Source organism: Eubalaena glacialis, chromosome 3 (assembly GCF_028564815.1).
Source record: "Eubalaena glacialis isolate mEubGla1 chromosome 3, mEubGla1.1.hap2.+ XY, whole genome shotgun sequence".
NCBI lineage: Eukaryota > Metazoa > Chordata > Mammalia > Artiodactyla > Balaenidae > Eubalaena > Eubalaena glacialis.
This window is the reverse complement of record NC_083718.1, coordinates 51,002,321-51,014,425: the sequence shown is the minus strand read 5'-3', so window position 1 is coordinate 51,014,425 and position 12,105 is coordinate 51,002,321. Positions and strand designations below refer to the sequence as shown.

At 34.5% G+C, this 12,105-nt stretch overlaps 1 protein-coding gene across 1 annotated transcript in view; it reads right to left on the bottom strand.

Moving 5' to 3' along the window:
- Positions 1 to 1,717: 1,717 nt before the first annotated feature.
- SHCBP1L (SHC binding and spindle associated 1 like) overlaps positions 1,718 to 12,105 on the bottom strand; it is a 43,975-nt gene continuing 33,587 nt past the window's right edge. The window contains exons 7-10 of the mRNA XM_061185640.1: positions 5,604 to 5,757; positions 4,125 to 4,375; positions 3,147 to 3,269; positions 1,718 to 1,969 (exon numbers count right to left, since the gene is read on the bottom strand). Coding sequence (XP_061041623.1) covers positions 1,718 to 1,969; positions 3,147 to 3,269; positions 4,125 to 4,375; positions 5,604 to 5,757 — 780 coding nt within the window. The remainder of the gene's footprint in view (positions 1,970 to 3,146; positions 3,270 to 4,124; positions 4,376 to 5,603; positions 5,758 to 12,105) is intronic.

Below are 12,105 nucleotides of genomic sequence, written 5' to 3'. Positions count from 1 at the left end.
TGATGATAAATTGGTGATGTTTAAACCTCTAAATTTGTGGTAGTTCGTTATGATGGAGAGAAAAATATAAGGGTGGGAGGGTGAAGGAGGGAGAAAAATAACTTTATCAAAGTTCAGATTTCTTAGAAAATCTTAAAAATGCTTTGTGCATGCTTTAGAGATATGAGAATAGGAGAAAAAAAACAAAAAAACAAAAAAAACCCTGTATTCTGAAGTGGGCCTGGGGAAAAAAGTAATTGGTTGGAAACCAATGGCAGCAACAGAAAGGAGGCAAGTAACCAATGAATGAGAAGTTTGCTCATGTGAGGCTATTGCTTTCTGCTTACTCAAAAGAGCCTATCTTTGTCCATCACATACTCTTCCTAAAGCCAAAAACGGAAGTAGAGGAAGAGGATTGCGATGGAAAATCCCCACTTTTACAGCTTATCAAATTCATTATAGGGAGATTGTTCTTGTTAAGGCCTCCTCCCTGGAATTATATGTCACCTGGCTAAGAAGACCTTGTGTTTAAAAAAAAAAAAGGTATTCAATGAAACACTGAAGAACAGCTACTATACTTTATTCAACTCTCAGCCTCAAGAGATTCTCTATAGCAACACAGGGTCACCTTTGCTAAGTTACAGATAACACAAAGTATTGAATAAAAGTCAAATTGTGGAAGGAAAGATTAGGGGCTGAAGCCTGAGTGCTTATTTCCTTTTACATCCTAAAGTCAATGTAAGCTAAGCTTTGTGAAAAAGACCAGTTGTTTCTTACAAAACAAACACCCTATTTTAGAGGACACATGGCCATCCAATTTAAAGATTATATTTCCTAGCTTCATTTGCAGTTAGATGTAGCCATGTGATCAGATTCTAGCTGGAGGGAGGCATGAAAGTTGAAATAATGTGTGTGACTTTGAGGGAGAAACACATTTCTTTGTTTTTTGCCTCTCTTATTTTGAATTTTCTTGTTTCCTATAGTTAAGCCTAAACATAGTGCTATCTTATCTTATTCCAGTTACCTGCACAGATAAATGGGAATGAATCAGATATTGGCCATAAACTTTTTTTTTTTTTCAATTCTCTACATAAAACACCTAAAGCTTCTTATTGGACTAAGACTACATAAAACAATATTTAAAACCACATTTGTTGGGGCTTCCCTGGTCGCGCAGTGGTTGAGAGTCTGCCTGCCAATGCAGGGGACACGGGTTCGAGCCCTGGTCTGGGAAGATCCCACATGCCGCAGAACAACTAGGCCCGTGAGCCACAACTACTGGGCCTGCGCGTCTGGAGCCTGTGCTCCGCAACAAGAGAGGCCGCGACAGTGAGAGGCCCGCGCACCGCGATGCCCCGCTCGCCACAACTAGAGAAAGCCCTCGCACAGAAACGAAGACCCAACACAGCCATAAATTAATTAATTAATTAATTAATTAATTAAAAAAACAAACCACATTTGTTTTTGGAATTAGTGATGATGGTGTTACCATATACTAAAAATATACTAAATACCACTGAATTACATACTTTAAAAGTGTGAATTTTATGGTATGTGAATTATATCTCAAACTGTTATTTAAAAAAACATGTTAAAACGAATCATTCAGTGAAAGAGCATTAAATATTTAAATTTTTAAATTAAGTTTCAAATTTAATTAAAACTACCATTTCTGTGGGATACAAGAATTATTTATTAAATATCTGAAACATAAAACTTTAACATAGATCCAGATGCTTTAACTTGTTACTATTCTGATATCCCCCTTTAAGTTTGCTTCTATTTTATTATTATTCATTTCCAGATTCAGATTTTGCATTACTTTGGAGAGCATATTATCATCTTTTTTATCTCCTGAAGCAGCCCCTTTGCTGAGGGCTTCTTCTGCTACAATAAAAAACTGTTCAGTTGGTTGAAGAATGCTTACTCCATAGCCATTGTTGTTGTAAATATGATTATTGGTCATCTTCAACTTGGGTGCTGGAAGAACCTGTTAAATTATTCAAGGAAATTAGTTTTTCAATTTCTATAAAAATAAAATATGAACTAATGAACATCTCATAAACTCTAGAACTTATTCTTGAGTTTACACATTTCTTTAGAACAACTGAATCTCTCAGTTTTGAACAAGTATTATTTTCCTCACACTGGATTAATGTAATACTAACTACAAAAAGTTTTAATATTAAATGGAGTTTTCGGGCTTCCCTGGTGGCGCAGTGGTTGAGAATCTGCCTGCTAATGCAGGGGACACGGGTTCGAGCCCTGGTCTGGGAAGATCCCACATGCCACAGAGCAACTAGGCCTGTGAGCCACAACTACTGAGCCTGCGCGTCTGGAGCCTGTGCTCCACAACAAGAGAGGCCGCGATAGTGAGAGGCCCGCGCACCGCGATGAAGAGTGGCCCCCACTTGCCGCAATTAGAGAAATCCCTTGCACAGAAACGAAGACCCTACACAGCCATGAATAAATAAATAAATAAATAAATAAATAAATAAATAAAAATTTTTTAAAAAATGGAGTTTTCAATTTTATCCATTATTGATAAAGACAACTGATTCTAGATGGGGATACAGCAATATCCCATGAAGTTGACTTTTAATATAACATGATAAATATGAAAATAATTTCAGATAATGAAAATGCTAAAGATGAAAATAATTTAATGATATGTAAATTAGTGTTCTAGGGAAAACTTCATCAACTATACGAGTCTAGAGAGGGACCTAGAAAGGTAGAATTTATAGAAGTAGAAAGGAATGGGAAGGCATTTCACTTATAAATTATTGCTATTAATGTTTTAATTGGTTAGCTTAAATTATTTTACAAAGTTTGAAAGTAAGACTTAAAATATTTAATATATTTATCCTCTTAATTTGCTTTACCTTGGAAAATGTATTACAAGTCTGCTTAATGAAAAAACATTTATAAGAGAACTTCCCTACTTTCTCATATTCAAAGTTATTTACTAAGAATTTAAGTTGAAATTATTAAATAAGACTAAACTTGTTTCCTATCAACCATCATTTAAACCATATTTTAATTACTTGTACCATACTTTTCCAAATCAACAATAACATTTAGACTAAAATTTAAGACTGAAGGTATCTTTCTAATAATTATTTATAATTCTGACAACAATTCTATGTTAAAAAATATGAAAATACCTTCATATTAACTCCACCTAAGGTGCTTTTTGAACTGTCATTTGTTCTGAGGTTATTACAGTGATGAATTTCATTCCTTTCCAAAATAGCTATGCTTCCAGGATACAGTTCAACACCAGCACCCTGTAAATTAAAAGCAAATAAAACAATCTATAAAACACATGCACCTCTCCAAAATTTTCTTTAGATTTGAAAACTGTAATTCTATATTAGCAATCTAAACACACTAAGTTACATGAAAATACATGATAGTGCAAACAACAATTTTGTGGAGAGAATGTTTAAAACAAACTGTGTCAGAGAATCATTAGGCCTAGACGGAAGGTTGAAGTCATATGGCGTATAACATTGCTCTCCTACCCAAATCAAGTCTTAGAAGGGAGTCAAAGATCCCTTTAAGCAATTATTTTCAATAGTTATAAAAATTCATTTATATATACTCTAAATCCCTCATAATTCTGCTTAAGTATTTCCTCATTTTAGTGGGAACTAAGAAAAAGTCATTCTGTAAAAAGGTCTTATTTTTCTGCTTCCTTTAATCTTTTTTTTATTCAATTTTCTAGTCCTTTAATGGTCTTTGTGATTGTTATCTTTAGACTCAAGCTGTCAGAACTAATCACAATACCTTACAGCAATGTCTGATAGCTTATAAGTACTTATATCTTTTTAAGTAAACCATCAAGTAACTGACTCATGATCTGTTTTACAGCCACTGATTCCTAGATTTTTTTAAAAATCACACATAAACCAAAACTAGTAATTTCTTACTTTGGACTTAGGCAGTTTACTTTTCCTAAGTGTACTAAGTATATAATGACACACTTATACTTGTCCTCATTTTATTTACTTTTATCAGTTTCTAAGTTTAATTATAATTCAATTCAAAGATAAAATAATTGTTACCCTTTGTTTCCATATTAAGATCACTCAAAGTTATCAATAGCCAAATAAACCGATAAATTTTATAAAATAAAATACCTGGGCACCAGTTATTTCACTGTCTGTAATTGTCAAAGCAGCTCCTGTAAGAACACACACTCCTGTTCCTTCACATTTTAATACACAGTTTTCTAGGGTCATGTGACCAGACTCCACCACCACAATACCATCAACTGTCCCTTGTTGTATCAAAGATAGATGCATTAATTTCACATTATCAGCTTTGGACACCACAAAACTGTCATAAGAAGGTTCAGAAGTAATCATAATTTCCTCTCTCTTTCCAATTCCTGATGTATAAAGACAAAAATACATAATTAAATCAGTACTCCCAAAGCTTAAAGCCCTTTAGTCATTCAATAATTCTTGCTCTTACTAAGTTTTTCTTTTCACACATTTTTAATAAGTAACATCTGTAATTATTCAGTCAACTAATTAGATACTTAACTATAATGTAGTCTTTTGTCCTTATTTGATGCCATGATGGAAGAATCTGGGTTTATAATCAATCTAAATGTACCTATGGTACTTATTCAACATACTCCTTCCACTTTATATTTCCTGATATTATATAGTGAGCAGTCATGTACAAAATGTGTAAGATACAAAAAGTATCTTACCAAAACCTGGTTTCAAAACCATTATAAATTACCATAACGAAAAAGACAGGCAGAGACTTGAATTAGATTACAAGATTAATGTAATCATATCCATAATTTTGTTCTAGAGTAGTCTGAGCAATCATCTAAACTTAACATCAGTCCAAAAATAAGGGGTTGGATCTTTAAGAAGACTACCAATTTTTAAAATTACAAATATGATCCTTATTACACATATAGTTCAGCAAAATATAACTGATTACAGTCATCAAAATCTAGTGAAAATTTTGCTCAATTTTTGAATTGATAGCAAAGTTTAAGTCATCTGTCTTTTCTTTTGGCTAGACAAGGGGAATAACCTTACTTTAATGTAAAAGGGCAAAATTAAAGTCACTAAATATGTTCAGAACCTAAAAGAAATTTAGTAAACTCTGCTTTTTACTTCTATTTTAGTGAGTTTGCATGTGAATTAAACTTTTTGAGAAAATGCTGAGGATATTTCAATATAGCCTTACATTTAGGTTTTCCTACTAGAGTGCTATGAAGTGCTATGGAGACAGAGGAGAAAAAAGTAGTTTAGATAAAAATATAGAGCTAATAGAAGATATTGTGAACTGATTTTTTTTTCTGATTTTGATTATTTATTTAGAATCTCTGCTTGTAGTGCTACATTATCATGGGGAAAAAGTGGTCTCATTGATTGATTTGCTCTGGTACAGTATGTCCAAACGAGGTCACCTGTACAGATAATATACTACTGAACAGGTGAGAAAATCTTAATTGTAAAAGGCACATAAGGGATTTTCGTGAAACATAAAACCCTGTTCTAATTTCTAGTAATCTGATTAACCATGTTTATAATATACAGTTTGTCCAGCATACATTGCTGTTAAAAAATTGCAAAGGATGCCTTGCTAACCCTTTATAACGATGTCATCAGTCAATAAAGCAAGATTTACAGCTTGATATTCTCCTGGAAAAATAACTACTGTATCTCCACTATAACAACTATCCAAAGCCAAATCCAAATCGTCATGCTGTTGGAGAAGTGTGTCTGAAGATAAGTCCTTTACCTGAAAAAAAGAAATAAAACAATAGGTCAAACTGAAACAGGTCATTTTAATCAGTTAACTCATTGGTAACATGTGCTTTTCCCAAAGACTTACTTTGTATAGGTAGTGCACTGTAAATACTGTATGTATTTATGTTCATTAAATGCTCAAAATATCAGTCCATCAATTAAGGAATGATGAAAAGGGATTTTCTCATTACAATTACATTCACTAGTGAATGATTACAATCACTAGTAATTTTACAGCTATTAAATACAGCCAGAAGTCATATTTTGACCTTTACATATTACCTCCTAAGCCTCACAACAGTTCTTTGAGGTAAAGTATTATTATACCCTTGTAATGTTAAGAAATTGAAACTCGGTGAGAGTAAATGATTTGCCCACGGACACAGAGTTAGTGGGTGGTGAAGCTAAGTTTTAGATCTAGGTCTTGATGACACCAGATCTCTTTCCTACTGGAAACTACTACTTTGTTTTAACTCAAACTGACCCTAAAATTTTGGTAAACCAACAAAAATTTATATATTAAAGATTCTAGAACTAAAATCAAAAAAGTACCAGAAATTTGCACTGGGAGTAGGAAAGGGGAGAGAACTTCATTATTAGTGCCATGAAGAATGAGGAACTTTAAAAATAAACTCTGGTAACTAAAAATATACTCTGAAAAAATGCTTATTCTTTTATCCCAATAGAAATGGCATCATCATTCATATATTGTTTTTCTTATTATATAAGAGGCACTTATTATAAAAAACAGAAAATGAAACAAAGCATAACAAGAATGGAAATTTTAACCTAAATAAAATATATTTATATAGATATTTCCTTCTTGTCTTTTTCCCATGTGTATATTCATTTATTCATAATACCAATGTATCATACCATAGATGCATATGGTTTTGAATCCTGATTTTTCTCATTACATTATATCACATTTCCCCATGTCTTTAAATATTTTTTCAAAGCCTAAATTTTTTTTTTTTAATTGGGGGTATAGTTGTTTTACAATGTTGTGTTAGTTTCTACTGTACAGCGAAGTGAGGTGGAGTTCCCTGTGCCACATAGCAGGTTCTCATTAGTTATCTATTTTATACATATTAGTGTATATATGTCAATCCCAATCTCCCAGTTCATCCCACCCACCCCCTTCCCCCCTTGGTGTCCATATGTTTGTTCTCTACGTCTGTGTCTCCAAAGCCTAATTTTTATGAGTTACATAATAATACATCATACAGATGTGTCATAATTTATATTATGATTTTCTTACCCTCATTTAGATAGCTTACAATTTTTTTCAATATTATAAAAATACTACCACAAATAAATCATTATGCACATCTCTAGTTATTTCTTTAGGATAAACTAGATTGAGAATTACTAAGTCAAAAGGTATAAAACATTTTAAGCCTCTTGGATACATATTGCTAAACCACCCTCCAAGAAAGTTTAACCAATTGAAACTTGGTCTGAGAACTCACGTTTCTGCAAGCTCATCATGGGGTATCTTTTAAATGTATAAAAATATTTGCCATTTTAATAGGCTCACTGCTTCATTTTAATTTTCTTTGATAAGCAGGAGTGAACATTTTTTTCCAGATATAGATATGAAACTCTTATAATCCTCACTAAATCAGCAAACCAATACAGTCATTTGTGCTTGTATTACATCTTACATACTCTAAATACTTCTGTAGCAGACAGTACAAGGACTACCTCTGTAAATACTTTGGAAGAACTCTAGAATACATCTCATTTATATATATATACATGTATATATATATGTATATATATATAAATTTCTTTTTGGCCATGCCATGTGTGCGGCTTGCGGGATATTTGTTCCCCGACCAGGGATCGAACCCGTGCCCCCTGCAGTGGAAGCGCAGAGTCCTAACCACTGGACTGCCAGGGAATTCCCATCATTTATATTTGCCTTATTCACTGAAACAGGAAACACGAGAAAAATGTTTGATAGGGGAAGATAATGAGTTTAATTTTGGTGCCAGTTAAATTGAGGTACCAGTGGAGTCACTCAGAGATATCCAGTAGACCATCTATATAAGGATCTAGAATACAGGACTGAAATCTGACAAGGTATAAAGATCCTAGAATTGGTTACTTGTATGATAATTCAAGCATGGGAATGGGTGAGATTAGCTATAAGAACATATAAAAAGGAAAAGGTAGCACCCTTGTACAGAACACTGAGGAATAACATTTAAAAGATAAGCAAAAACAAGATGTTACAAAGAAAACTGAGGAGTGGCCAAAGAGGTGGTAAGAAAATCAGATCAAGATGTCATGAAAGGAGGAAGTAGTTGATCATGTCAAATGCTGCTGAAAGATTAAAAGAGATCGTAATTCCTACTACATTTAGCCACAGCTTGGTCCCACATGACCACAAGAGCATTTTCACTGGTATTCTGGAGGCAGAAACCAGATCACAGTGAGTAGAGGCATGAATGGGAAAGAAGGAAAGACAAGTGCAGCCAAATATTTCAAGAAGTTTGGCTCTGCAAGGGAAGAGACAAAGATGTGGTATTTAGGGTAGATATTGTTTTGTTATTTAAGATAAAACAGAATTGAGCATCTCTCAATGCATTCAGGAAGGAGAGAGCAGAGAGAAAGATACAAGAAAGAGGTGACATCCTGGAAATAGTGGAGTAAAGAGCTCCAAGAATTAGTTCTTCTTCTAAAGCAAACAAATTGGCAAAAAGTGACAGAATCAATGTTTTTTGTAACTCTGAAATCTAATTAAACATAGCAGCCAAGGAAGTGCTAGATGAAGAGGTTGTTAAAATTCAGTAAGAAAGTGTTCTGGTGTTTTTACTTACTTGCCTACCATACCCCATTCTCCTGACTGGCAGCAGTTGAGTGAATAGCAACAGCCCATATTTCTGATGTGGCTTGCTGGCACTGGGATGGGTGAGGGGTGGGGCAAAGAGGGACCTTATTCTCAAAAAATTGTGACTGTGCATTTTGACCTGTCTGATGATCAGTATCTCAGAAGAGGGACTGACAAAGAAACTGACCTTTGTTTCACCTCCCTCAGGATGGAGCAGCTTTATAAGTAGCATCTGATGAAAGCATTTAAAGACATACTCTACCCAAAGCTACCTGGGACAAAGGATGAAGGAAGGGCAAGGAAAAGCCTACAAATAGGGGGCTGAGGAGGAAGATTCTTGGGGGAATAAGAGCTACCTCATATACTGGGGAATCTACAGTAAAATGCACAATCTCAGGGATGGATGCATACTCAGAAGAGATCTGTAAAGACCTTAGGCTTGTGCTTCTGGCTGATCACTGGGCCCTGTGCAAGCAGGAGGTGAAAACTAAGGCAGAGTTGTAGGCAGCCTGGCTTAGTTTGAAGGAGTGCCTCAACTCAGAGCTAATCTGCAAAGACAAGGAGTTTTTTGGTTTTTTTTTTCTTTTTAGCTGCAGGTGTTTAGGAAAATTTCTGTCAGGTCACTGACTAACTGCTGAGATAACAGAGACTTCAGCAGCCACACATGAAAAAGAATAAAGCCTTTGCAAAAACAGTTTGGAAAATTCACTAAACATATGGACAACTGCAGTCCTAAACAACCAATACAGCAAACCCTGGGGATGGGGTAGAATCCAATTTCCAGAGTTACCACATTATAATATTAAAAATACCCAGTTTTCAACAAAAATTATAAGTCATACAAAGAAACAGGAAACTATGGCCCATTCACAGGCAAAAAAGAAATTGACAGAAACCATCTCTGAGGAAGTCCAGTAAAGACTTTGGACTTACCAGACAAAACTTTAAATCAACTGTCTTAAATAGCCTCAAAGAGCTCAAGGAAACCATGGATAAATAATTAAAGGAAACCAAGAGAACAACAGATGAATAAATAGAGCATATCCATAAAGGGATAAAACTTATAAAATGGAACCAAATAGAAATTCTATAGCTGTACAGTAAAAGTACAAAAAAGTACAATAGTTGAAATGAAAAACTCACTAGAGAGGTTCAATATCAGATCTGAGCAGGCAGAAGAATAACAAACTTGAAGATAGGACAATTGCAATTATCGAATCTAAGGAGCAGGAAGAAAAATGAACAAAGTTGAAAGGACCAGTGGTATTCCATCAAGAACACCGATATTATAGGAATCCCAGAAGAAGAAAGAAAAGAGCAGAAAGAATATTTGAAAAAAATAATGGTTGGAAACTTTCCAAATTTGTTGAAAGATGTGAATCAACACATCCAAGAAGCTTAATGGATGCAGAATAAATACAAAGAGATCCACACCAACATACATTATAATCAAACTGTTGAAAGCCAAAACAGAGAATCTTGAAAGCAGCAAGAGAGAAGCAATTCAATATGAACAAAGGATTGGCAATAAGATTAACATGATTTCTCATCAGAAACCATGGAAGCCAGAAACCAATGAGATGACATATTTAAAGTGCTGAAAGGGGAAAAAAAGACTATCAACCAAGAATTCTATATCTGGCAAACCTATCCTTCAAAATAAAGAAAAACTTAAGACATTCCCAGATAAACAAAGGCTGGATCTTCCCTGTGCTAAAGGGAGTCCTTCAGACTGAAGGAAAAGAACACTAGATAGTAACTCAAAGCCATATGAAGCAGTAACTCCAGCAAAGGCAGCAAATACATGGGTAAATATAAAGCCGGTATTATTATAATCTTGGTTTGTAGCTCCTTTTCTTTGTTTCCTGTACGATTTAAAAGAGCAATGCATAAAACAATTATAAATCCATGTTAATGGGCAGACAATGTATAAAGATGTAGTTTGTGACAATAGCAACATAAAGTAGGAATGGAGCTGTAAAAGAGCAGAGTGTTTATGTGCTATTGAAGCTAAGTTGGTATCAATCCAGACTAGATTGTTATAAATTTAGAATGTTAATTGTAATCTCCATGGTAACCACTAAGACGATAACTAAAAATATACAGAAAGGAAATGAGTGAGTCAAACAAAACACTAGAAAAAACTCATCAAATACAAAAGAATATGACATATAGAAATCAAATGGCAAATGGCAGAAGTCCTTTCTTATCAGTAATCACTTCAAATGTAAATGGATTAAGATCACCAATTAAAAGATAGAGACTGGTAGAATGGATAAACATGATCCAATTATATAATGTCTACAAGGGACTCACTTTAGATCCAAAGACACAAATAAATTAATGGTAAAAGGATAGAAAAAGACATTCCATACAAATAGTAACCAGAAGAGAACTGCAGTGACTATACTAATATTAAACAAAATAGACTTTAAGTCAAAAGTTTTTACCAGAGACAAAGAAGGACATTATATATTGACCAAAAAGAATTTATTCATCAAGAAGATATAATAAGCACATATGCAGGAAACAATGAGGCCCCAGGATATATGAAGCAAACACTGGCAGAGCTGAGGGGAGAACTAGACAGTTCTACAATAATATAATAGTTGAAGACTTCCATACTCCATTTGCAATAATGACTAGTACATCTACAGAAGATCAATAAGGAAACAGGATTTGAACAACACTATAATTCAGCTAGACCTAATACACACAGAACTCAACACAGAAGAATACATATTCTTCTTAATTGCACATGGAACATTCTCCAGGATACACCATATGATAAGCTACAAAACAAGTTTCAATAAATGTATCCTCTCTGACCACAATGGAATTGATTTAAAAAAGAATAACAGCAGGAAAAACTGGAAAATTTACAAATATGTGGAAATTAAACAACATTCTTAAACAACAAATGGGTCAAAGAAAACCCAAAGAAAAAATGAGAAAATGCTTTGAGGTGAATGAAAACAAAAACACAACATACCAAAACTTATGGGATGCTCAAAGCAGAGTTTAGAGTGAAATTTATAGTTATAAATGCTTACATTAAAAAAGAAAGATCTTGGGGACTTCCTTGTTGGTGCAGTGGTTGGGAATCCACCTGCCATTGCAGGGGACACAGGTTCGAGCCCTGGTCTGGGAAGATCCCACATGCCGCGGACCAACAAGGCCCATGCACCACAGCTGCTGAGCCTGCGCTCTAGAGCCTGCGGGCCACAACTACTGAGCCTGTGTGCCACAACTACTGAAGCCCTCGTGCCTAGAGCCCGTGCTCTGCAACAAGAGAAGCCACCGCAATGAGAAGCCTGCGCACCACAACAAAGAGTAGCCCCCACTCACCACAACTAGAGAAAGCCTGCGCGCAGCAATGAAAACCCAATGCAGCCAAAAATAAAATAAATAAATTTAAAAAAAGAAAGATCCCAAATCAGTAACCTAACTTTATATCTTATGGAACTAGAAAAAGAAGAACAAACTAAATCCAAAGTCACC